Raw genomic sequence first — 27,008 nt, forward strand, 5'->3', positions numbered from 1 at the left:
GTTTACTGTCAAAAATAATAAGTTGTGTGATTTTGTTTTTAATGGCACCTGTTTTCATTTGAGGTGGTGGAGGGTGGGGTGCTCTAGTCTGTGATGTACCATTATTTTTCATTTAGCATTTTCTGCGCTTTCATAACGTAAAAGCAGACAAAGTAATATGTATATCTTTATTTGCTATATCTTAAAAAGAGATCCATACATATATTTTATTTGCTGTGTGAAGGTATAATACAGCAAATAAAATATAAAAAATACAGCACGGGTCTACTGTGAGCAACAGGTGATATCTGCTGTGCAACAAAATGTTTATAACGCTGTGTAAATGAAAACAATATTGGGGAAAAAAGATCTAAAAATAAATAGTTAAATTTTTCATGCATGACTGGCAATGAACAGATCACCTGTCTGAAGTATTTAAATAGAATTTTCCACATTTTTCTGAATCAACCTCTAACTTGCCTAGAATAGAAATAACATCAAAGTGGCAGCTGCAGCCCAAATTGAGGGCAAAGTTATGATACAGATCCTTGTTCCAACATGTCTCACAGCATCCAGCCTTCCTGTTATTCATTATAATAAAAGAAGGATCTTAAATGCAAGCCCAAACAAAGCAGAAAGGGTTCCACCGAGGGTGTCACAAACACAATACTGCTGCTACAGGCTCGTTAGCTGCCGGCTCACTGACCACCTGCTAATGAGAACAGTTGTCCGCTGCTTGCATCTATGAAGAAATATTTACCCAGCATGATTACTAATGAAGGAAGTTGCCTTATCCTCATTATCCATCCATCCAGTTTCTTCTAATAACACTACAAGTTTGCATATATATGACATGTACGACCTCGGGAGTAAAACAAAAAAGAAAATTGAACGCGCCCTGATTTCCAGTGCCTTGCAGGTGCAACTTGTGGCGGTAAACGATTAGAGAAATTCAAGCCCCTGAGCTGCTGCCTTTTGGTTCAGTGTAGCACACAAATGAGTCATCAGGTGTTTTGCGGTTGACAGTCTGCTCATCCAGTCTGAAGTGCAGTGTTTACTTCTTTTCTGTTCATCGACACCCTGTCTCGCGCTCATCCTGAAATTTTACATTCACCACGATTAAACTGTGTTTACGTTGAGAAATATGTCCATTAGGGATGTTTTGACAACTGTTTTCCATGCCAAATATAAATGGGAAAATAAATATCATAAACTAAAATTAAAAAGAAAAATAAAGCTCTCAAAAAACAGAGTTTACTGTATAATAATTAGATTTGCATTTAGCAGTCATTAGAAACAAATCTTTCAATAAAATTTGAATTTTAAATGTTTGTGCCATTTTGCAAGGACACAATGTGACATTTATTTATTTATTTTTTTTTGCAAACTGTGGCTAAGGTTAGCATTGCTAGGTCCAACAGCATAACAATTACTCATCCAGTCAGTTCAGGGTAACGTTTAATGCTATGACCAACAATTACAGCTGCAGATATGAATAAATTCATTGCTCAGTGGCACTATTTATAACCATAGATACCTCAGCAGATGCTTATTATTGCTAAAATAACCCTTTTAATGCCTGTTTATATACAACTGGTAGCTAAAAATATATAAAAATAGCAAGAGCGATGGTAATACAAAAGATTACAGGTTTTTCTGTTTTGCATTTTCTAATTTTAAATATTAGACTCAGTAAGTGAGAGATAGAACAAGACCTCATGTTTAAAGTTTACTTAAAGACAATGGTTAAACACTTTTGTCAGTTTTACTGTGCTGATATTATGTAGACCATAACCTTAGGTTTTACAATTTTTCTGATTTTACTTGAGTTGATTTGACTTACAGACCAAGTGTGATAACATTATATGTGTGTTATATTTTAGCCATCAGAAACTTGTGAATTGGCATAGACTGACTGACTTTACTACTTAGCATGATGGACACTAGAGGAAGAAAAATAAGATATTTCATATTAAAAAGTCAAAGTTCAAACCGATTAGACCCAAGATTTGTAAAACTATGTCCTCCTGTGGACATGTATTTGCATCCACTTTGGCGTACGTGTGCCAATGCCAGGCCTGCCCCCTCTGATAAGCAGGTCTGGTACACTTTGTGACTGTCTGACTGAGGTCCTCCAGGGAAGGTTGGCTGAAGTGGTGGTGGCGGCGGTGGGGTTTGCATTCTTGGCCATTTCATGAAAAAAGGGTGCAACCATGGGAGTAAGCCAAGAGGAGGGCTCAATTATGCATGGTTAAACAAAGCCCAAGGCTACCAGTGAGCAATGTCTCAGCAAACTCAACCTCACTCTGGAGCTTCAGAGTCCAGAAAGAAGAAAAAGAACCCGAAAAACAAACAGGGGACATAAGCACGAAATTCCCGATAAATCACTGGATTGTGTTATGACAAGACCAGGCACTTTGAAACTAAACTTCTCAGAGGCCTTCAAAACATTGCTTAAAAGAAAACATTCCCATTCACATGAGGTCAAATGAAACATCAGAGTTTATGTTACCAATAAACCATCTTTAGAGGAGAGATGGCCCATGAAGCAAAAAAGACAACTTGTTAACTAATCGTGGACATGATTTCTCCAATAAACGCAACAATAATTCTCCAGGGAGCTGTTTTTTGTCTAAAAGCAATTACGCTCCACATAGCTGTTTTATTATGTAGCTACCCTGCTCCCCACAAGTACTCCAGGCATGTTTTCAGGGTATTTTTAGCCCTCAGAGGAAATTATCTGGTTGTCTTACAAATAAGTCTGTTTGAAAGACCAAATGTCGAGAACAACCAGTGTCTTCCTTTGTTTTGGCAATGAACACTGACTCCTAAATGAACCCACAAAAAAAGTTATCAAGGCTGTTAAAACAGCTCTTAACCAAGCCAGAAGCCACTTTTCCACATTAAACACCCAAACTTCTGCAACTGGACACTCAGCTTCTGGCCCCTCTTTCTTCCAGCACACAATAAATAGGAAAGTATGTGGCTTTGGTTACATCTAAATTGTAGGAAGCTCTTCCAGAGCCGGAGGGGGCGAGGTGGAGGATCGGTATCCATGTATAGTTACACATATGAATGGAACCTGCCTAAAAAGCTTTCTCCCAAGATCTTCCTCTTGTTTCCCCAGGAAACGGGAGAGGAGGGCTGGAGTCGAGTGTCAGGGGCGTCCAGAAGACACGCACACAGACACACACACGCACACACACACAATCTATACTGTCCTTGGAGCTCGAGAACAGATTTAATTACAGCCTTACAAACCAAATAATGTCAGCATTTTATTTCTTTGTTTCATTATTAGCCTGTTCCCGCTGCAGAGAGCTGCTGCCCTTTTATTCTACAGAGCGGACTTCAGCCTAGGGGATTATTTTAAGAAGCAGATGTTTTGATCCAGACTGTAACACCAGATCTAACAGCAAGCTGGTGATACTAATGATGATTTTTTTAGGCAGAGACAGCAGCGGCAGAAGCTTACAGCACGGCTGGTGCTGCCTGTAAGAATTAGCACATTTGAGACATCACACTCCTGAAATGATCACTTCTCCAGGGAGCACGAAAGCTGGGCAAACCAAAAAACAAGCATAGACCCAGGTGTCTCAAGTAGTTAATATAACACAGTGCTCAATGGCCCTTTATAGATACAATGTTTTTGCCACTTTTATGTTAATGTTTTTACCTGATTTTTGCTCAGCTTTTGAATCTTTACTCACTCTAAATGACTGTGTTTATGTTGGGGAGAGTGGGTGGGTGAGAGCTGTGAACCAATTTGAATTCTTAAATTATATATATGTCTCAAAATGAGCAAGGATGTGCTTATTTTAAAAGATATTTTTGTAATGTATTTCTGCGGGGGTAAAAATAATTATGAATCGACATTTACAATACCAAATATCATGTACCTTCTGCCCTTTTTGCAACAATTTCGGGAGGAGGGGAGTTGCTTCTTCTAATAGAAAAAAACATGCTTATGGTTTTGGACAGATTCTATATGAAATAAGTTATGCAATTAATGTTTTTTCCATTGCTTCATGCAGTTTACTCTTTAGAGCTAGTATGCACATAAACTACTGTGTCATCTGCATACATTTGGACACTGAGTTCAGTACAGATGGATTTCAGGTAGTGTAAAATTAAATAGAAAGGCGTGCATTAAAAGGGGTTAATGACAGCTAGTTACCTCAACTGGAAAAACAACGCATGCATCATAGATTTGTGAGACTAAGTAATAGGTCACCATTTTCCTAAGCAGAAAGGAAAAAATCACTGCAATCAGCTGCATCTGAAAGCAACAAGCTATTTGTTGTAACTCAGTCTGCATGGCTAATTAGCATAGTGTAAAATTACAGAAATAAATGAATTACTTTGGTGAGGAATGAATGGCCATGGGGGGGAGATTTTTATGTCAGGAAAAACTGTAAAACATGAAAATAAAGTTAAAAGTCCAAAATTTCTGTTCTTCTTCACATTTTCCAAATCCATCCTGTGGGCCGGATTTGAGTCAGTTGGGCCCGATTCTGGCCCCAGGGCCTTATGTTTGACAGCCCTATTCTAGAAACAGCCTCACAGTCTTCATATTTAGAGTAAAGACACATCAAACTAACATACAGGCACATCAGACTAGCTACTTTTATTGTTTTCTTGATTAGCAATAAGACAGACAAAATTAATATTAACCTTTTTCATCTTGCTACAATATTTGCAGATGCTCAGAGTGACCAATAAAATTTTAACAGAGTCGTTTGGTACCGGGCCATGAGAGTTGAGGCTCAGGTGTGAAATTATTAGTTTTCAGGGTTTTTATCGGTTTTCAGCGTTATTTTGTTATCGTTTTGATCGTTAACTCGGTTTTCCTGGGTCTTTTCACGTGTGTTATGAATAAATCTTCTGTTTTTTCGGTACCGTTACTAGTTTTATTTTGTTGTATTTATCCGCGACACATTAAAGGCCGGTCCGTGAAAATATTGTCGGGCATAAACCGGTCCGTGGCGCAAAAAAGGTTGGAGACTGCTGACCTAGATAACAGGATAAAAGGTAAGAAAACAGGTAACATTCTACATATTTAGGTGAAGATGCTGATTAGATTCACTCACTGAATTTTACCTTTTACACTAGTTTTATAGTGTCTAGGGATGGGAAATCCAACGTATAGCTCACGAAACATCTGAAAATCTACGTTGCTGATCTGGAAATGGTTTTTTTTCCACATAGGTGTTACACAAACCATGAGTGTAACATTTTTTCACACATACCCCGCATATCAAGACTTTGTAGAAAAATGCTTCAGACAGAAGCCCTAGTGCATGACTGAAATTCAACAAGCTGAAATAAGATGTCTTGGGCGTCACCTCTGCAGAGAATTCTCATGAAGATGGCAACATGTTTTTGACACTGACACACAATACGGATATTTCTAGGACTTTTTTTTAGGAAAGGTCATGTAAAATATCACCATCTGCTCTTTAGAGTTTTTCACAATTCTCTAGGTGCCTCGATAACCACATTCACACTGCAAAAAGTAGAGCTGTCTGAAACAGAGTGCTTATACCCAGCACTTTTGGCTTCTAGGGTAATAAACTAAACTCATTATTTGAAACTGTTGCTATGTTGAATATGAGCATCCACCATTGTAACAGTTTATGTATGACAGAAAATAAGAAAAAAGCATAATAGACACCCATAAAATAACTGCCTTACTTACCACAAGAGCAGCAGGTGAAGCAGTTTGTGTGATAGAGGTTCCCCATGGCCTGGCACGCTTGGCTGGCTCCATACACACCCTTCCCACATTTGACACAAATACCTGTCGGAGACAGTGAGTCAGTTACATGATGATGAGGACAACAGTTTAATGGAAAAGTAGAACAAATCTGCGATTCTGCGAGGACAGAGACTGCACTGATGCTGAAAAGGTCTGTATGGTCCAGTGAAGACACAGTCTGTGTTGTTCTGTGTGTGACTCTGACATAAGGAACAATTACTGGACTTGATCCTGTCACATTTCTTGTTACACAGCAGGAAACCTGTCAATCTGTTTGCACATTTATTTAATTATGCAAATGAATAACACTGCAAAATTATAAATCTGCTAAGAATATCACACGGTTCCCTCGGCAGCTTTTGATCGCCTTTGAAGACCAATATCACAATGAAATTCGGAGCATTAAAACATTAAAGAGATTATTACAGATATTCAGGTTTTAGAGACAGAGAGGAAATTTTAGTGTTTGAATATTAATTCTAAAGTCATATTTCATGAAGCGATTTCTACTTTAGTTGTGCGCATTTGACTCCTGTCATTTCCATGCATTACATCATACTGTTTGAAGCCGACTAGATCAGGAAAGCTGATGATTACATTAAAATGCACTGACAGGAAATGCAGTAGAAGTGAGGGGATTGTTAGAAAGGACAGGGCGGAGAGAAAAATCATCTTCTACTGTCCTGCTGTGAAAAGCTGTATTCAAACGGGCCAATGTTGTTTGACGGAGAACAGATTTTACTTAATTGGTTATCATAAATATTTTGTAACCAAACTGACACATGCAAAGACTTTACAACTCATAGTGGTGCTGTTTCCTCCTTCATTATAGTATATTAGCTATTACCACAACCAGCATTTTATTACTGCTCGGATCATGAAGCCAAACTCGCAGTGGTCACCTATAAAGTTTAACCCAGTAAACAAAGATGACATGATAAGCAGCTATAAACCTGCATTCATGCACATGGATATTAAATAATTCAAAGAATGGTAAAATATACTGGAAATTAAAAGACATTTTTGACTACTTTAATGTTATTGACATTAATTGCGTGAATATATCCGCTGGAGTGGAGTCCTTGTTATAGTAACATTTGATGTTCTACGATTTTACTCATTTTTTATGAGCAGCTCCCATCTTTTCCTTTCTACATACACTTCCTGCCCACTTTATTAGGTACGTATTGCTAGTACCGGGCTGGACTCCTTTTTACTTAAAAAAGTGCCTGAATTTAGCATGGGATAGTGGAGGAAAGGTGAGTACAGTGAACTCACTATCATGTGCAAAGAAACATGTCAGTTTGAGCTTTGTGACAGGGCACGTTATCCTGCTGTATGCAATCATCACAAGACTGGTACATTGCGGTCAGAGAGAGATGGACATGGTCAGCTTCAATACTCAGGTAAGCTGTGGTATTTAAATGATGTTTGGTTGACATTAAGTGTGGCAACAAAATATTGCAGACACCATTACACCACCACCACCACCACATGAGACCATGGACCCATCATGATATAAGGCAGGGTGGATCCATACTTTCATGTTATTTCATACCATCTGAATGTTGCAGCAGAAACTGAGGCTCATCAGACCAGGCAACAACTTTTCCAGTAGTCTAATGTCTAATTTTGGTAAGCCAGTGTAAATTGTGAGTAGCATCTGATGTGGTCCTATGCTGCTGTCTTCCACATGCTTCAAAGGTAACAAGTGGTTATTTGAGTTATTGTTAACCGTCCTATCAGCTCAGAGCAGTGGGGCAATAAGCTTCAGACCTCTATCATCACAAGGCATTTCTCACTCAGAGAACAATCGCTTACTGGATATTTTCTCTTTTTCAGATCTGTAAACCCTAGAGATGGTTATGCTGAAAAATCCCAGTAAGACCACCAGTTTTTGAACCACTCAGACCATCTCGTACCAACAACCATCCCATGTTCAAAGCCGCTTAAATCGCCTTTTTTCTGATGCTTGGTTTGAACTTCAGCAGGTCATCTTGACCATGCCTAAATGCATCAAATACTTACCATGTGATCAGATATTTGCATCAACAAGCAATTCAACAGTTATACTAACAGAGAGATCAGTGAGTGTAAAAGCACAGTTGAATCCTGCAATAACCATGTGATGGTTTGTGGAAATAATTCATTTCAATCCATCCCTAAAGTCCAACAACAATCCATCAGATTACAATGCTGCTTTTACCCTTGAGGGGAAGTGATGGACTCAAATGCCACTTCACTTAAGCCTGAACTAACCATCAACACAAAGTGCTGTGACCTTTAGCGAAGACACACAATTGGAGGGGGAAAAAACAGTGGCTTAAAATTATTAGTAGACATCAGCAGCAGACTAACAACCTCCAAACTCTCACACAGGACAACCTCCACTTAGGCCACATTCCTGAGCGAGTGCAGGGTCAAAGTCTGGGTGGGGTGAGTCCAGGGTCACTGTGGCTAGAGGACACAATCTCTCAAGAGATCCCAACAGGGGAGCTGCACCACAACAACACCCCTAATTTAATTTGGTTCATTATCTCTGAAATCAGACCATGTATACACTTTCAGTGATGCACTTGTGGAATTTCCTGGCTTTCTGAGAGGGTTATTTCACTTTCATAACAGCTCTGGAGCACTCGGTGACACTGAAAACTGGTAAAGGACGAGCACACAGAACAAAAACACCCACAGCTTGAATGTCTTTACTGGTTATCTGAGGTGTTTCTGCATATTAATTATTTGGAATCAAAAGCTGATGTAACCTGGACTGACTGCACTCATTGCTAAGAAAACAGGAAGAACAGCGGGATAAGAATGAATGAGTGAACTTTAAAATATCCAAGCTGATCAGACAATTTTGCCAACGCGAATGTCTGTAATGTAATTGCTTTGCTGCTTTCTGCCTGTTAGAATCTAAAATTGTCCCTCTTATATTCACATACTGCATTAAATCCTACACTTCTACACAACTCTTTGAGTTAACTGAGTCAGTTATGCCAGGTTCTGACTTGATTATACTATTTCTTTGGTAACAAACCGATGATTAAAAAAAGATCCTGTCATGACTTGAACAGGCCACACGTCAGACGTTCCTCAAGCAATTACAGCTGGGAATAAATAGTTGTTAGGGAAACTAAACTCTCAGGGACAGAGAAGATGTACATTTTGTCCCTGCGAGTTCATTCTATACTAATGTACCTCCAATGGTTAATTACAGGGTCCTCAAATTAACTTTGTACTTTGTACTTTAAGATTTAAAGGTGTAACATTAAGATGCAGTGTGTGTTTGCTCAAGTACAAACATAAATCAAGTTTTGGTGATATTAAGTGGTCTTTATCACTGAAAAAGCACGATACAAATGACAGTCCATATCCAGGCATATATAATGAATTTAGTGTCCAAGTTTGAACCTTTTTTTAAAAGTTAATTTTTGTATGATTACATCCATGTTCCTGTCACAAGAGACAAGCGTACAAATAAATTCGCCCTTCTCAAGGGTTAAGGGCAGTACGTTAAATGGTGACACCCCCAGTCACAAGCCAACAGATACAATAAGGCATTTTTCTTTGAGTGTACCAGAACAAGAATGTGAACAGGCAATGACGTCTGAAACTGTGTATGTGATATTAGCGGTTTTGTGTTCAGTAAAGGCTAAAAAACAAAGAAAGAAAAATAAGACTGGCATGATTCATTGGTTGCACAAAAACTGGGTATGTGACGTTATGGTCTGTCAATCCTATAGTGTGTATCTGACCCTTGTGCAAAAAAAAGAAAGAACTCCATGCTTCTGTTGCTCAACACCATTTACCCAATCTATGTTGTAACATGAGAGAGAAGGTAAAAAAAATATACTGTATGTATAACATGCTCCGCTTTTCAGGTGTTATAAAGGACCCGTGAAGCTGTGTTTGACTCCAATGATTGGAGTCCGTATTACGCTGTCTGAGCCCACATTAGCCTTAGCAATCCTCCTACTTAATAAATATAATAAATATCCCCAGTTCACTCAGTAACTGCTCCACATCAAGGCTCTAAAATCAAGAAAAACTTCTTGAAAAAAATCTCACTTACAACCATCACCAGGCCAGAGTGAGATCTGAAAACTCCAGTAAAATTTTACATCCATCTAATGAAAACTGTAATTACAAGAGGAAGCCTTTAACCAATGAGTCAGTAACTACTGCCGTTACTAAAAAAATCTCACCTCCATCTCCAACAACTGTGATTCAAAAGAAATGAAGCATAGTAATGCTGCATTCTTTTAATTCAACCTGCTAAAAAGGCACCAGGTTACTGTTTAATAACTGATAAGGTCTGGCTCTGGTATGGGGACCTCCAGGGTGTTTAAAAAAGATAAACCACAGTCTGTTAGCATCATACTCCAATGTTCATACCAAGTTCTGTTTCCTTTCTGCTCTGCATCAGAACAGCGAACTTCCTTTTCCAATTATTTGGAATGACAACTATGAATAACTTGGACAAGCGTCTTTTGATGCAGTAATACTTCACAGATAGGAATGTTACTGTATGAGTGAAGCCAACTTCCTGTTATACTAAGACTACATGCATCAGCATGAAATGTGTAGGTGAGTGTAAGAAAGTCTCAACATTCTCCTTTCTACTGACTTTTTTGTGACTCAGCTCATATTACAGGGTGATGTACATGGTGCCTGTGCATTGATTTCTGCACTGCGTGACTTACTGTGAATCTGCCTGAACATCGATAACCCAAATCGCTGGTTCTCTGCATTGTACTCCTCAAAATGTGGTGGTGGTTGTGTGTATGTTTAGTGAAACAACACAATTTTTTGACGGATTAAAAGACTCGTGTATACCCTCCACTTCCAATTCTCACATCACCACGTGTGCCTATTTTTACACACATTATCCAGCTTCTCGATAACAAGAAAAGGTGATTCATAAGTGGTTTTAGGCTGTTTGTTTGTTTTTTAAATAACCCTCTAGCTCCTTCCTTCGTTGTTATTTTTTATTGGTTTCCCACAGAAGTGATCTATAGCTGAGAAATTACTAACATGACTTTTTGGCTTCAACTCTCTACCCAACGGCTAAACTGAAAACCTATGATTTATTCATGCAGCTACGTTGATTTACCTCTATTGCTTTAGTCCCGCTAGCTGCAACTATACTGCAGTTACTGTGTGTGAGTAGCAATGTCAAGATTTCATACACTGACATGTAAATGTCAACCATAAATGTGTTTTGGTGAACACACACGAAAAATGCGAAAGGGTCTCATGAGTGAGGATGCGGTTATTCCTTTACAGAGCAGCTGGGAAAATCTCTGAAGTGCTCTTTATTAGTCATTTAAAACAGGGAGCTGAACATCTCATGTGCCCATTTCACAACATATCCATTTGGCACTCGCAGGATGCAGTAAAACTAAGCAGTAATGTTTGATTTTAGAATAAACTGTAAATAAAGATGGCCATAGGTACCATTATGTCACCCACTGGTTCATGAAGGTCAAACGTGAAGCCTCAAACTGAACATTTGTCATCACCATCTTGATGTTTTGAAACCAGGCGTGATAAGTAAGGGGCAGGGGACAAATAGGCCCATATCTCATCGGCTAGTGTTTTGTCAAAAATAGTGTAAACTATGCTATGTTTCATCATCCTTTTTGCCTATAAAAAAGACCACATTTTGCAAAATGAATATGTTTTGTATCCAATAAGAAGTGAAACTACAAACTGAGGCCATAAACTAGTGAGGAAGTAAGCGAAAGAGCAATTTTCATAAAGACTTCCCATAGATCACAGGAGTCGCCCCCTGCTGGTGGATTTAAGGCGCTTCTGTGCTGGCTTCAATTTCAGCTACATCCATCTTTTAGATGCAGTATAAGAACTATGGATGGCAGTGGTGTAGTAAGCACACAGTGCAATGATTAGACTGACAGAGAAATAAGTGAGTGCATTTGAATTACAACTTGTTCTGAAAAAGAAAAAACACTAAACTCTAGTGTGGAAGATCACATAGAAGAAAATCTCTCCAACCATTCTGATCTAATATAATTAAAAGACATTAAAATGGTAAATTAGAGAGTATTTTATAAACACTCTGGTCCTTCACCTCTCTACCATCACTAAAGACAACAGCGGACGTGCTGTGAGTTGTAAGAAGGCCTGCACAGCCTGATTCATGAAACTTTAACCACTGCTCAGTGAGAAGTCAGTTGGACTTCTTAAGGCACAATATCAAACCAATCTCTGTAGATATGAGTTGGTTACATGAAAATCTTCAGTCAAACAAATGGAGACTCAAACCTGTAGCACAAGCAGAGGGATTTTTTAGTTTGTGTCGCCCGTTGCATCACTTCCGATGCTTTAAAATCTCTGCACGTCTGCAATGGAGAGATTCCATTACTGCACATAGAGTAGGTTTACAGTCCTGGGCATTATAGCAAATCCTGATTTACACCTACTCTAAAAAAAAAGACAATATAACAAAAGACAGATGCAGGAGAGGGGATCAAGAGAAAGCTGTGATTCACAGCACTGTAAACAAGCACATGTAGTCTGGTGCACACTGGGAATGAATAACACAGTTAACTTCCCACCATGTGTGGAGGGGGACATGTTAAACTCCTCAAGAGCGACTGCCCTGGTGAACTGTGAATGCTCCTGTAGCTTTTCACACTTCAGCGGACAATCTAGGCTTAAAACTTAAAGTGAGACTTTTAAAAAAATCTATACCTCTAATCTCGTCAGCTGCAGTGTGCATTCCCAGTACAGGCGTAGGGTGCAGTACAGCATACACACAGTGTGCTGTTGTCCACAAGTCAGCATGTGTGTGTCAGGCATGGGCATGACTACTGCCATTATAATTCTAGGCAGGTGATCAGACTTGACCCCCACCAACTATGTCTGGCCCGCCAGCCAAGATCGTGTGCCAAGTGTCTGGTGTTGCCCAACTCCCCACTGGCTGGTTAATGAAGGGCTTCGCGGGGGAGGCAGGGTGGGGAGGCAGTGGTTTAAGGTGGTGGTGGTAGAGAGGGAGGGACAGCAAAGCAAAAGGGTGGGGTGGGCCTCACTCACTTTGCTGCTTCAATTGCAAGCTTGTATCGGGCCAGCTGTTGATTCACAGCTCCTCTGCCACTATAACAAACAGAGGCCACACAAGAGCCAGCCGGCAGTGCAGAGTGGGCAGAGTGGGACACTGGCAAGCAGTGCTGGGCCCCCCGAAAAGAAGGCCCAGCGATCAATTTCTCCACTGTCGCTACGGAAACAGAGCTGTCTCTATTGGACCCGATGTGAGGAGCGTCTGACTGCATTCTTCTCTCTCCCTCCCTTTCCTTTCTTTCCCCATCTCTATCTATTTCCACCCTCTTGTTTCTTTATCTCTCTTGCTCCCCTCCCTGCTGTCTTCCTCGTTTCACCCTCCTGTCTTCCATCCTCCTTCTTTAACCTGTTTCTCTGGAACAAATCAACAGCTGTCTCAGACTCACTCTGAGCAAGTGCACCGGCTATAAAACAAACTACTGCTCTTCGTCTGCAGCCATTTGTCTGGCTATTAATTCAAAAGGTAGACAGAAACTTCCTCAGCTGGCTTTCTGTGGCTGTGTTGCTGCTAGTCAACCAAACTGTTTTAGTGTCAAGATTAAGTAACCACGTGTTCAATTTTCAACATAGGGCATCTTAAGGAGTCTAAACGGCAAGGGGAGGGCCTTTCTTTAAATCGCAACGCTCACAGTGACCGCAAACTCTAACAAACTCGGACCACACTGCTCTGAATGACCTGGCAGAACAGAAGGTTCCATTCAGCAACGTGCCGCGCTCTGCAAATGTTAGCTCTGCCAAGACAGAAATTAGTATTGCCCTGCAAAACCCACTCTTATCTGCCAGAGAGGGAGCTGTTAGTGGTGATATAGCTTTAGCAGGTTGCAAACAGACCTTGAAGAGATGGCAAACCTATAAATAAACCTGCCCGCACAGAAAAATACTCTTTTAATAGTTGCCTTGAATTGTAGATTCAGTGGGCAGATGTCTGCCCTTTTAACACAGATAGTGAGATTTCGTGGTAGTAATACCACAACATATTTGGCATTGCTATCATGCCTTGCCCTTGGTCAAAATTGGGCTGTTTGTATGAGCTGCTGTGCATTTTACAACCATTAGACACGAAAAGTTCATGAAACAAGGCAGAATCTCAATCAAATGTTAAATGAAAAAATTCTCTTGATTGCCTATAAGTTAATGCAAGACCTTTATTGCTTAATATGTGCAAAAAACTAGAAAAAGGTTTTGTGAAAGCCACAGAGTCAAACCCTTATGCCCATTCACCACCAAAATATAATAGTGATACAGGAAGGATTGCAAACTAGGAAAATATATAGTATTAGGTCACATTGTAGTTATGCTATGCCATGCAAGTTTAGTGCCTTGGTGTTCAGTGCCTTATAAGATTAATACTCTATATTTAAGAGTAAGTGAAATATTTAAATGGCATTAATTTTGCAATCATAAAATGTTTTAGGAAATATCATTGCAAACGTATGTGCAGGCATCATCACTGTGCCCTTAACAAGCACAAATTTTTAGTGCAACTTGCAACAAATCCCAGCTGTGGAGACACTGACACGGGTGTTTTATGCAGGAAAATGATATATAGTCTGTGTTTCGTATTTGTTTGAAATTTGTACTTCTGTGTGTAATAAACAATGGCAATAAACTGATTCTGCAACACAGATTTATGTTTCCAGTGATTTTGTGTTTGCAGCCATCGCTAATAGTATTTTTGTGTGTTTCAAAAACAAACCTACCAAAGTATTCCTTTTTCATGTGCATCTCTAACTCCTTCTCCAGCTCCAAGGTGAGCGCCTCCAGCCTTTTCTCCGCCTGGCTTGGTCCACTCTCTCGACTGGGGGTCACCTGGTAAGGTAGTTTAAACCTCTGGCCCGAGGAAGCCGTTTTTGAAGGCATCACATAACTATAAGAGGAAGGCGACCCTGAGGGTATATCCGCGGTCCCTCCCGTCTGCCCCGACTGCTGCTGGGGTTCAGGCACTGCCGAAAGCCCCTGGAGATGGATGCGATTCTGAACTCCGTTGGAGTCCCCAAACTCCTGCAGCAGCGTATCTTCGTGTAAACTGGTTCCCAGCATGGATGACCTAGGGGAAGGAAGCTGCAGATCCGGATAGGTGCTCATAGACCCCCTGGAGCTGCGGGAACTTCTGGAGCTGTGACTGGAGATGCTGGACCGGGGGCTGACCACGCAGTTTGCGCTTGTCCCCGGTCTTGCGCTCCCGTCCTGGCTGCAGATGCTGGAGCGAGGACTCGCCAGCGGTGCTGAGTGCAAGACTCCCTCCAGATCTTGGTTGACCACGGGCCCGTACCGAGAGTCAGAGTAACTGGATCTCGGGCTGGTAGTGAAGGAATACTGGCTCGCAGTGCTCGACCTGGGGCTGGTGTGCCTCTGGTCGTAGCCCATGCTGATGCCGCTGGTGCGGTTGCTGTTGGGCTTGCTGCAGCAGTCACAGCTGTTGAGGCTGGCCCGGGGACTTGAGTGTTTACTCGTGTCGCTGGCGGTGCTTGCATAGCTGGATCGGGGACTGAGGACACTGTTTCCTTCGCAGTGAACCAAACTAGATCTAGGGCTCGTGTACCTCTCCTGACCCGGTACCACCAGACTGGTACGCGGGCTGCTGATGCTCGACCTCGGGCTGGCATGCTTGCTTTGCTCTTGAGAAGACAGAGAAGATGCCAGGCTGGAGCGAGGACTGGTGGCGTTATATCTCCCGTCGTGGCTGCTGGCGATGCAGACACTGTTGCACCTGTTGCCGGGCACAGCCACCGGTTTGTTGAGCGGCACGCCGTCAAAGGTGGAGCCGGTGCTGTACCTGTGGCCCTGCACCTCCAGAGAGTACCTCCTGTGTCTCTCGGAAGTGCCTGTATAACAAGGCAAAGCTACTTCGGATTTGGTGCAACAACCATCCTCGTTATAAACCGCGTCCCTCTGAGGGGCGCAAAAATCCACAGGAACCGTCCGGTTGCAATTCACCGGGCGCACTGGAGCCGCGTTGTACACTTTATTCCCGGACGAGAAATTCTCCACTGTGTGATGCTGCTGGTGAAGCACAGAGGTCCCATTCATCGGCTTGGCTTTATGCTCAACCAGTGCCGGAGCCGAAAAGTCTAAATCGGGGTTAATCACCAAGTCTCTCCTCGCATCGTACATCCCGTCCTGGTACGCATCATACAAAGAAAGGTCCTCCATCAGTTTGGTGGCCCGGAGTCCCAAATCTTCCTGGTAATGCTCCATGTTGTGCTCCCGAGGAGAGAAACAAGTTCAGAGTGCGCTCCGCTGCGCGAGCCAAACTATAGAGCACCACGGAGCACTAATTGCGTTTCACATGGAAATCAAAACAAAACGCCGCCGTACAGCCGTCCCTCACTCACAGAAAACCACTTACATGCCCGCAAACCCCGCCGAGAGCCGCATCGTCTTCTTCTGCTTCCCCCGCTTCGCCGAAAACACAAACTCTTTCTCACAGTTTCAGCCGACAGCGATACGTTTGTCAACTTCAGTTTTTGTTAAGTTGAAAGGTCTTTACAGTCAACGGCGCGCTGCGCGGAGGAATTTCCCCTTGTTGGTTTTTCCTCTAGATTTCCTTTACGGCCACTGTGCAAGAAATCAAAGTAGGTCGGATAATCGTATATGCTGCAAACACCCTTTGTGTGCAAGCCTGAGCGCACAAAGAGCGCAAAAATCTCAACAAAACGCTGTTTAATGCAGGGGACTCGTTCGCGTGAAAGGAATGCGGGGAAGGAGACTGGATGCGCTGCGCCTCTCTGGAATGTGGTTAATGCTGCAGAGAAACAATGATTGCGACCAACTCAGCAAGGGGCTGCCGGCTCTGAAGAGAATAGTTTAAGAGAGAAGGGGACGTCTGCATTCATCCCGGGCAGACTAAAATACCACACAAAGCACGCCTCACCTGGTCCGACTCCTTTTACACCAGGAATGAGCTGCAGTGATTCGGTATTAATGGAGGGCAGATGCGTTTAAAATTCAATTTTCAAAGATGTTCTCAGATATCGTTTTCTACATATAAATAAAGGGTAGGCCTAGATCATGCTTTTAATGATTTATTTTACAATAAGCTGCATAAAAACACGATATGAGGATTTCAACTATAGCAAAACAGTTTAAGAATTATGAAAATATGCAATCTCGATTAACCTTGGAAAAAACATGTTATTACTCTCTGCAATAGAAAATAGTCGCTAAGATCTTTAACATTTATTTAAATATACAGATATATTTTCTAAATGCACCAATTAAAACATGTCTTCCTGGTGATAAAGGGAGGAGTTTAAAAATCAAAACCCACAATTCAAATTTCACAGGTCAGGTTTTATTAATTTTTGCACAAAAATATATTTAAAAATGTATTTCTCCAGTAATCATAGATGTTTGCCCTTACAAGTTAAAAAAGAGGTAGCATGTAAAAATTAAACTAACTTATGTTACTGCTTTAAACTGCGGTCATAGACTTGGTCCTTAGATGGCTGGATTTGTTTTAATGACTTTAAAAGAAAAGGTGCACATGGATGATAACATATTAAAATATGTAAACTGTCTTTTGATAGTCAGTCTTCACACAGTATGGATGATGTTTTGGGCAAAGTCAAAAGGCAAGACTACTTTACATTAACTGCCGACGACTGGCAGAAAAGACAGAGACACAGCCACCAAGGCAGAAACAAACAGGACGTTGAGCAGCAGTCGACTGAGGAAGGAGCGGTGACATTTCTTCCCGTGGCCTCTGCTTCTGAACCACTGCACGACCTCATCCAGGTTGTACTCCCTGGGCTCGTAACTGAGCTCCGCCTTTGCCTTTGCCATGCTGAAGTAATGCGTCACGCCAGTTTTATACACCTCTGTACGTGTCAGCAGCGGCTGGAAGTTATAGAAGGGGCCGATGAGGCAGTGAATCATTTCTGTGAGGAAGGCAAAAAAGTAAATGAGAGAGATAGGAAGGCGCAGTGTGGGGAAATGATAGCCTAGGCCTTCTACCAGAGGTCTGAAGAATTCAAAATTGTTGACAGGCCTTCCATCTGAGATGAAGTAGGCCTGGCCAGCGGCGCAGTGCTGCTTCTCTGGGGTCAGAGCCTCAGCAGCTAGCACATGTGCTGACACCAGGTTGTCAACATGGACGAACTCCACCAGGCTGCTGGGTTTACCGTAAACAAACCTGAAGATCCCCTTCTCTATATAGTCAACTATCCTGGGCAGATGCCTCTGCTCTCCTGGCCCATAGATACCTGCCGGACGCAGTGCGCAGGTGCTCAGCAGGCCCGAGCGGCCCTTCAGCACTGTGCCATTAGCTTTCAGAACTGCCATGTCAGCCAGGGACTTGGTTCTGGAGTAGTGGTCCGGGTGAAGATGGAGAGGTAGATAAGGCAGGCTTTCATCTCCGTTCTCTATTACCTGACCCCCGAACACCACATTGAAGGTGCTGGTGTAAATCAGCCTGGACACTCCGTGTTCTACACAGGCCTTCAAGATGTTCTGTGTGCCTTGTACGTTCACTGCCTCAATCAGCTGGCGATTTAGCTGCTCCCTGCCAGACATGCCATAGGAGGCAATGTGGAATACACAATCCACCCCTGTGACAGCCTTCTCCACGTCTGGATATTCACGTATATCACCCTGCACAAACACAACATCCTCTGGCAGTTCTTGACTTGGGGGGATGATGTCAAACAGGATGACTTTGGCTCCTTTTTTATGCAGAGACAGAGCAAGCCTTCAGGGGGGGAAAAAAAGCAGCCCTCCATTTTAACAAAATAACAGGCACAGTAAACCAAGGACAAAAGTACAATAGATGCACATATTTCTACCTTCAATCCTACCACAGTTCATGTCAAGAAAGTTTATCTTAATAAGATAACTGGTGTGATAACGCCACCTTGTGGTGCTTACCCCATGCTGCAGCGTTTGCCTGCATTTAAATATTTTATAATGTGTAGTAATAACACAAAAAAGGCAAAATTGTTCTTACCGATTACCGAAGTAGCCAGATCCACCAGTTATTAAAAACGTCTCTTTGCTAGCATTTCCCATTCCACGTGGATGAATCTGTGAGGAAAATTAAGAAAACAATATTATTAATGTTTGTTTGTTTTTTTAAATACACATAAATCAGCCTGATGCATTTAAAGAATAAAAGTATTAATAACTGAAATAAAATCGTAATTAAACAGCTTCCGGTTACCTAACGTCAATCACAGCTTGCAGATTCAATGACGCGTTCCACCTGAGCTATTAAATCTTTCATGCTGCTACGTCAGTGTATATTTTTGTTTCCCGAGGTGACTGCAAGTTTAATTCAGTGAATAAAATCTAACTAATCCATACTTGTAGTTGCTTGCGTGAGTAGAGTAAAGGTGAGCTTGAAACTATGCACATGCCCTGTGCGCCAAACTGTTAAAAGCTCACATATTCAACGGACACACCAACCTGAGCACGAGGCAGACAAAAACGAGACAAATAAGTGTCCAATATGACTCATTCAAAACTCCACTGTAATCCTGGAAACCTCCAAAACAGCGACAGATAGCACCACCAGTGTACCTCCTCACCAGTGACGCTGATTCGTTAAGCACGGGGACACAGGAAATCCAGCGAAATTATCTTCATGTAGCAAAGCATTGACAAATTGTAAAATAGTTTTAATGGTAGCTAAACGCAAAATTATACACCAGATCCGTAGATATTGTCGAATTTCATGGTTTAGATTTACAGACTGTCATAGCATACACTTTAATCTGGACTAACGATACACGTCTCATGCTTTTGTTTTGAAAGCTGTATTTTAGACTACGAAGACTTCCGATATTGACTTTTTTTTTTCACCGATTTTAACCAGAATATTTTTATTAACACGATACAAATTTTGCTGTGTGTATAAGCTGTGTCAATGGTGTCTGAAGGTGGCTATGGCTGCTTTCAGGATGTTGCTGTTAGAAACTTTCCGCTGTGGCCTGAAATCAAAATGATAGTTGCCGTAAAGTGACTGATACTGCTGTGAGGGCCCTGATATTTACAGGAAGGCTTCACAGCAGTCAAATCCTTTAAAAACATTAAAAAAAAATATTTGTCTGAGCCACAATTAAAAACAATATAATCATTTCCAGAATAAAAAAGTTTAACCCACCAATTTACAGAGAGTGGAGTTTTCAGTGAGAACTAATAAAGGAGTGAAATATTGCTCTATGTACACTGTACAGACGTTTCCCCTTGGATTAGTAGAATTTTAATTTAATCTGTAGTTGTGTGAGGGGAAAACGTGAATAATCCTTTTAAAAGGTAAAATAAAAAGAGGATTTACGTAAGTATTTGATTAGTAGTCCCTCTAGTGGTGATACAAAATGAAAATTGACGACGACGTCATATTTTACTCTCAGTTGCCACCCAGAACAACAACGCAGAGCTGCAGGTTACTTCAAAGTCCAAAGGTAAGCGGCTGTGTTATGTAAGAGAGATCAGTGAAGTAAAGAGTGCACTAAACTGTTAAAGGAAACAGTCCGGTGGGAGGCACGGCCAACGGGCTTTATGTTTCCTAAAGTATGCGTATTTGTCGATCTGATCGTAGTGACAAAAAAGTAGGGTATACTTTTACAGGCACACGGATGAACGTTTGTCGAAATTGCCTTTCTCGTTTTACATAATTTACTCACTTGAAAAACTTGCCCAAAGTTGAGCAGGCCTGCACGTTACGTATCTGTACAAAACGCACCACCCAAAATGTGCAAAATGTGATAAAACAGGAAGATACGCGTCATGAGCATGTTTAGGTCGAGTTACACCGAATTGTTGAAAACAAACAAAAACAAGTCCGTGATAAACTACTTTACAACATGTTTAGGAGTCGACTTTGCAGATATAAGTGCAACTTTTAACTTGATACAGGACTGATCACTAAATTCGGTATAATATAATCCGGTGTAAAGTATCCTGTGTCTTATCTGAGGAATATTACGAATGGTGTCATAACCTGCATTTTACAAACAGGATGGATGTGCGTGAGTACTTCAAAAGAATTGGTTTCCATGCCTCCTGTGATAAACTGGATCTTGCAACACTGAAGCTGATCCACAGACAGCACGTTATGTCCATCCCATTTGAGAACCTAAGCATCCACTGTGGCGAGAGGATCACCATGGACCTTGAGGTCATCTTCAATAAGGTCGTGAGGAGCAGCCGCGGAGGCTGGTGCCTTGAGAACAACTCCCTGTTTGGCTGGGTGTTGAGACAAATGGGTTTCAACACGACAACACTGAGCTCCAGAGTTTTCAATAGTTTCCTCAATGACTTTGGCCCACTTGACTCTCATCTCATTAACAAGGTCATCATTGATGGGAAGGCTTATATAACAGATGTAAGCTTTGGGGTGTCATCACAAGTGCGAGAGCCTCTGGAGCTTATTTCTGGAAAGGAGCAGCCCCAGGCAGCGGGTGTTTTTTGCCTCATAGACAAAGGGGACATGTGGGTGCTGGAGAAGACTGGCAGAAAACCAAAGGTTCCTAATCCAGAATTTGCTACATCAAGTCTAGTGAGCAGGAAGGAAACAAATCAGATCTACTGCTTCACCTTGGAGCCTCGTGGGGTAGATCATTTTGTAGATAAATGTCACAGGCTGCAGACCGACCCCGCCTCACTGTTCACCAATAAGTCCATCTGCTCTTTGCAGACTCCCACGGGATTCAGAGCCCTGATTGGAAAGACCTACAGTGAGGTCACCTTCAAACCAGAGGAAGGTGTTGATGTCTTAGACATGAGGGACATATCAGATGATGAGATAGAAGAAATTCTGATGGAAAAGTTCAACATAAAGCTGCAGAACAAACTAAAGCTCATGAGCAACAAATCCTGGTACACACTTTGAAAACAATCCTCACATATCAACATTTTATGTTGAAGCTCGTCAGCAAAATAAAATATTTGACAACTCCATGAATTAAATTATTTAGATCTTCAGAATTGTAGTTGCATAAAAACAGAAAGAAATGATGTGCACTGAATGACTGAACGATAAAAAAATAACTCCAATTCCAATTATTCAATTTGATTTTATTGTATTCATATAGCGCCAAATCACAAAAGCAGTCACTTCAAAGCACTTTATATTGCAAGGTAAAGACCCTACAATAATACAGAGAACACCACAACAATCAATTATCCACATAATCATTATATAATTATGAACAAATATTATTAGGCAAAAAACATAATGTGTTAAAGAAAAAAAAGAATACATATATATATATATATATACATATATATATATATATATATATATATATATATATATATATATATATATATAATATTTATTTATTCATTTATGAGATAATCTTTATTAGTCCCACAGATGGGAAATTCACATTGTTACAGCAGCAAAGTACACTAAACAGGAAAATATAAATAGATGCAGCATACCTAACCACAGTAAAGCTATGCAAGTATAAATGCAAGTATAAATATTTTAATTTCTAGTGTTATTATAGTGTAGTCGTTTACACATTTGCTTTTCCCTTTGGGTTTCCACCAGGAATGACAAATCGAAGGTAGAGCCACCTGCTGTGGCAGCTCCTTGTAAATAAGGGAGCAGCTGAAAGTAGCTTTTTTTGGAATTGTATTATAGTGGGAAGTGAGAAGAAGGGAGTAGAGGAGAAATGCTCAGTGCATTATGGGAAGTCTGTCAGAATATGTAAATTAGGCTTAAAACGTATCTGAGTTTTATCCCTAATTTTAAAAGTACATAGGGTATCTGTGCATTAAATAAAATGATTTACAGTATGAGGGAAAACATACCATGTTTGTATTTTTCTGGATATAATAGTGAGTGTAGTGATCTTAATATTTATAACTACCTTGAATGTTTTTGTGTCACCTTTTTTTTGTTTTATGTTTGTATATTTATTAATCCCATATATCATAATGCTTAAACTAAGATAACTTATTTCATAGTATTTATTCTCAACCTTGTAAAACAGCAAAAGATGAAAACTGAGCAAATCTGAAGACATCCTGACAAAAAAAATCATATATTGCTAGAAAGAGTAAGAAAATATGCACACTGCTTCTCTCCAGTTTAATAAATTCAATCTCAAAACATTCTTGCAAAGGCAACATTTTGATCTTGAAATGAAGAAAGAAGATTCCATGAATATTTCTATTTTTCAAACTATATTACCTGTTTATCTGTTCACCATTGTAAAATTATCATAATGCTTATATATGGTAACTGAGTAATTCACAGTATTAAAATGTCCTGTTTTGTGAAGTTGTTATAGTGTCATAGGTTTATACAAGGATGTTTGTATATCAAATGATTTGTCCTCAACGCCTCTACCTCTACATGACTGAGACTCAGATCCTCATCTTGGCCATCCAAAGGCAGTTCTTAGATCAACATGTGTTAGATAGAATAACCTAAATTGTATTTTAACAGACTTGAATGGACAGTGGCTCTTTGGGTTTCATGATATTAAACATACTTTGCTGTTTTATTCTATTTTCTGTGTCAAGGTTTCTTGCTTTTACAAAAATGATGTTGTCATTACCGATTATTCTCTTCAAAAGAGAGCAGGGATCATAACACATTATGATCCCTGCAGTGGGTGGGTCCTTTGACAGACAATACATAAATAAATCAGCCTCTTTTAACAACAGAAAATATGCTTTTGACAGTCTTCCTCTCAGTAAGAACTTTTGTTTTTCTTTTGGTAAACTTACCAGTTATCCTGGCAGCTGCTCTGCCACAGTTTGCTGGTTTTAGTAGTGTACAATGAAACTGACCACGTTCTTTAATAGACAATTATGCTTCTAATATTACAGTTTAAGTGAGTTCTAATCAGGCTGTACTGCTCGTACACATCCAGTTGTTAGATAAAATCAACCTCACATTTCACCCATTTCAAACTTTCTGCATGAATGATCTGTCCACCAAGCTCCTGTTAATAACAAACCTTTTGTAAAACCAACAACAGGACTTACTGTAAAAGAACCAGAGCATATATTCTTTCATATGATCACATTAAAGAGAAACTATTTTGTTTTGTAATATCATAGAAATTGCCATGATATGAATGATATCGGTCATTATCTGCAAAATCATTGACCATATTGTATTAATGTGGGTGTGTTTTATTGCCTGTGTACTGGACTTTTCTCTTTTGAGGCGAGGGATGCGTTATTTCTTCTTTCCAAATGTGTATATATTATAATTTTAATGTGCTGCTGAAAGAACTTTAATAACTGCATGGATAAAATTCTATAAATACTTCTTTCCATGTATGCATTGACTTCTCACTATTTCTCTCAGTGAAGCAGCTGAGTTGCACCAACTCTATCACTGATTAACTTATGATCAAGTAAATCAGTAATATACTGTCAGGTTCTTTTGGCTGTTTAAGCTCACCCACTTTATTGCATGAAGTTCACCAGGTAGAAGAGATCAGTTACTGCCCTCTTTTTTTTGCCTTCACAGATATATTCCTCAGAAAATAACTTTGATCACACTATCAAACAAAGTAAGGTTAAACATTTTTGCTCCGCATTTCTTGTTGCAGGTTATTTTCTGTTACTTTAAAGAAAGGAAAAGTGTTAAATATACTGATTTGCAATGACTGCAAGTGACATCTTTATCAGACTTGATTCAAAGAAGCTGCAGGATTTGCTTTTGAAGCTTTAAGGGAAATGAGATGGATTTGCAGCATAGTAAGAAAAACCATAAGTAGCTCACTTACCTTTTTCTGTTTTTGCTTCCAGACCCTCAAAACATATACTCGATCAAACACCAATTACATAAGGTAAGGATAAAAAATTTCAGATTAATTTAGTTGTATTCAACATTTGTCATTAGAATGATATTTATAGTATTAACCAAAAGAAGGTGTTAAAATGTATTAATTTGTGCAGTAAATGCCAAGTTAAAGTCAACAATTGCTGTACCCATAAAAACCACATTATTTCATGAAAAAATAATTTATCATTTACCACCATTTACAACTTAAAGAATTGTATTGGTAAGCTGCTGAAACGATGAAGCTAGGATCACTTGGTTAAAACACTAATGCTTCCACCATCTTGCATTTCCATTGTCTTTACGTGAACAGAAAACAGGAATTAAATGTAATTGTTATAAATTTAATGAGATACTCTTACATCCATCCATTTTTTTCCATTCGCTTCCGCTTATCCTTTTCAGGGTCACGGGGGTGCTGGAGCCTATCCCAGCTGTCATAGGGTGAGAGGCAGGGTACATCCTGGACAGGTTGCCAGTCTGTCGCAGGGCTAACACACAGGGACAGACAACCATTCACACTCACACCTATGGGCAATTTAGATTTTTCAATTAACCTATCCCCACAAAGTGCACATCTTTGGACTGTGGGAGGAAGCCAGAGTACCTGGGGAGAACCCACGCAAACACGGGGAGAACATGCAAACTCCACACAGAAAGACCGTGGCCTGATGGTGGAATTGAACTCAGGACCTTCTTGCTGTGAGGATACAGTGCTAATCACAGTGCCACCGAGATACTCTTACATGAAATGTTAATTAAGATTAGGTGTCTTAAATTGAATGATTGATCTAAGATTGTAAGGAAGCGAAGAGCATACCAGGCTAGACCTAGAGTTGGATATCTGGCTGCATCCTGTAGATTGACAGGATGTTGCACAAAATGAAAGGTGTTGTGGTTTTTTAATGTATTTTTTTAAAGCTTTGTCAATGAGATGGCTGCAGAACTAAAATGATTATCAATGTGTTGTCCTGCATTTTACAGGCAAAATGAATTTGGATGAGTACTTCAAAAGAATTGGTTTCCATGGTTCCTATGATAAACTGGATCTTGCAACACTGAAGCTGATCCACAGGCAGCACATTATGTCCATTCCATTTGAGAACCTCAGCATCCACTGTGGAGAGAAGATTACCATGGACCTTGAGGTCATCTTTAACAAGATGGTGAGGAGCAGCCGTGGAGGTTGGTGCCTTGAGAACAACTCCCTGTTTGGCTGGGTACTGAGACAAATGGGCTATGACACTACAACCTTGGGCTCCATAGTTTTTAGCACTACTGGTGGTGAATATCACTCTGAGGAAACACACCTCATTAACAAGGTCATCATTGATGGGAAGGCTTATATAGCAGATGTAAGTTTTGGGGTGTCACTCCAACTCTGGGAGCCTCTGGAGCTCATCTCTGGAAAGGAGCAGTCTCAGGCGGCAGGTGTCTTTCGCCTCATAGACAAGGGGGACATGTGGATGCTGGAGAAAACTGGCAGGAAACCAGAGGTTCCTAATCCAGAATTTGCTAAATCAAGTCTGTTAGACAAGAAGCAAACACAGGTGATTTACTCCTTCACCTTGGAGCCTCGTGAGCCATATCATTTCTCTCAGGTAAACCATGACCTCCAGACAGACCCCACCTCACTGTTCATCAATAAGTCCATCTGCTCTTTGCAGACACCCACAGGATTCAGAGCACTGGTTGGCTGGACCTACAGTGAGGTCACCTTCAAACCAGAGGAAGGTGTTGATGTGTATGACATGAGAAATGTAACAGATGATGAGCTAGAAGAAATTCTTAGGGAAAAGTTCAATGTGAAGCTGCAGAACAAACTGCAGGCTGTAAACAAAAAAGCATGCTACACACTTTAGAGAATTAACCAGCAGATGTCCTGCTTTGAAAAAGCTTTAAAACAGTAATCAGAATTAAAATCAGAATACTTTATTAATCCCTAAGGAAAATTCTGTAAATCAAGCTTTGCAAAATTTCTGTTTTCGAATGCCACAAGAATGTCACGTTTCATATGATGCATTTCTATGACTGAAAGAAGTAAAGTCCCTTTTTCAATGTGTTGTTTCATTTTATTCACACACACTTTTGCAGATCCAGAGTTGTAAATATTTTAGTGACCACATAAGGAGATCGGTACCAAAATTAACTTTTCCTTTGCATTTCTCAAATACAACTATGAAATTGTATATATTTAATTAAACAAATACAACAAATCATGTTCTGTCACTTGAAAGAAACATTTCTACCTCAGTTGTTCGACTTGGAAAGAGGTAAGTGGTACGATAACGACACCTTGTGGTATAATAGACATGGTGCAGTGTTTAACTGCGTGAAAATGTGTCTAATAACACTAATTTATTCATATCAGTGACCAAAACCGCAAGTCTCGTCCGTGGATAAGCAGATGCAGCTCTAATTACCTCTGCTTGTCGACAC

At 40.4% G+C, this 27,008-nt stretch overlaps 4 protein-coding genes across 8 annotated transcripts in view; 2 read left to right on the forward strand and 2 right to left on the reverse strand.

Annotated features, from left to right (window-relative positions):
• The window catches only part of wtip (WT1 interacting protein), a 40,078-nt gene extending 23,404 nt beyond the window's left edge, over nt 1-16,674 (reverse strand). Inside the window, exons 1-2 of the mRNA XM_084928944.1 lie at nt 14,518-16,674; nt 5,678-5,779 (exon numbers count right to left, since the gene is read on the reverse strand). Coding sequence (XP_084785070.1) covers nt 5,678-5,779; nt 14,518-16,015 — 1,600 coding nt within the window. The 5' untranslated portion in view covers nt 16,016-16,674. The remainder of the gene's footprint in view (nt 1-5,677; nt 5,780-14,517) is intronic.
• A 415-nt stretch (nt 16,675-17,089) lies between these two features.
• Nucleotides 17,090-19,702, reverse strand: sdr42e1 (short chain dehydrogenase/reductase family 42E, member 1). Of its 2 annotated transcripts, none has more exons than XM_084928959.1 (3): nt 19,220-19,702; nt 18,762-18,838; nt 17,090-18,506 (listed from the first exon to the last, which is right to left on the reverse strand). In XM_084928959.1, the coding sequence occupies exons 2-3, from the start codon at nt 18,821-18,823 to the stop codon at nt 17,408-17,410; spliced, it is 1,161 nt and encodes a 386-aa protein (XP_084785085.1). In that variant the 5' UTR covers nt 18,824-18,838; nt 19,220-19,702; the 3' UTR covers nt 17,090-17,407. The 2 variants fall into 2 exon arrangements, with proteins under 2 accessions (XP_084785085.1, XP_084785094.1); XM_084928968.1 differs by lacking the exon at nt 19,220-19,702 and adding an exon at nt 18,975-19,200.
• A 432-nt stretch (nt 19,703-20,134) lies between these two features.
• Nucleotides 20,135-22,008, forward strand: LOC146393280 (arylamine N-acetyltransferase, pineal gland isozyme NAT-10-like). Its single transcript, XM_084929015.1, has 2 exons — nt 20,135-20,217; nt 20,774-22,008. The coding sequence occupies exon 2, from the start codon at nt 20,775-20,777 to the stop codon at nt 21,645-21,647; it is 873 nt and encodes a 290-aa protein (XP_084785141.1). The 5' UTR covers nt 20,135-20,217; nt 20,774; the 3' UTR covers nt 21,648-22,008.
• On the forward strand, nt 20,145-26,627 carry LOC146393281 (arylamine N-acetyltransferase, pineal gland isozyme NAT-10-like). 4 transcript variants are annotated; one of them, XM_084928996.1, is made up of 5 exons: nt 20,146-20,217; nt 24,255-24,297; nt 24,536-24,576; nt 24,975-25,013; nt 25,554-26,627. In XM_084928996.1, exon 5 carries the CDS (start codon nt 25,559-25,561, stop codon nt 26,429-26,431), a length of 873 nt encoding a protein of 290 aa, XP_084785122.1. In that variant the 5' UTR covers nt 20,146-20,217; nt 24,255-24,297; nt 24,536-24,576; nt 24,975-25,013; nt 25,554-25,558; the 3' UTR covers nt 26,432-26,627. The 4 variants fall into 4 exon arrangements, with proteins under 4 accessions (XP_084785130.1, XP_084785122.1, XP_084785106.1 ...); XM_084929004.1 differs by lacking the exon at nt 24,255-24,297 and having other exon boundaries at nt 20,145-20,217; XM_084928980.1 differs by lacking the exon at nt 24,975-25,013.
• Nucleotides 26,628-27,008: the final 381 nt, after the last annotated feature.

The sequence above is a fragment of the Perissodus microlepis genome, chromosome 1 (assembly GCF_051167445.1).
Source record: "Perissodus microlepis isolate ML-2025 ecotype Zambia chromosome 1, ASM5116744v1, whole genome shotgun sequence".
Lineage (NCBI taxonomy): Eukaryota > Metazoa > Chordata > Actinopteri > Cichliformes > Cichlidae > Perissodus > Perissodus microlepis.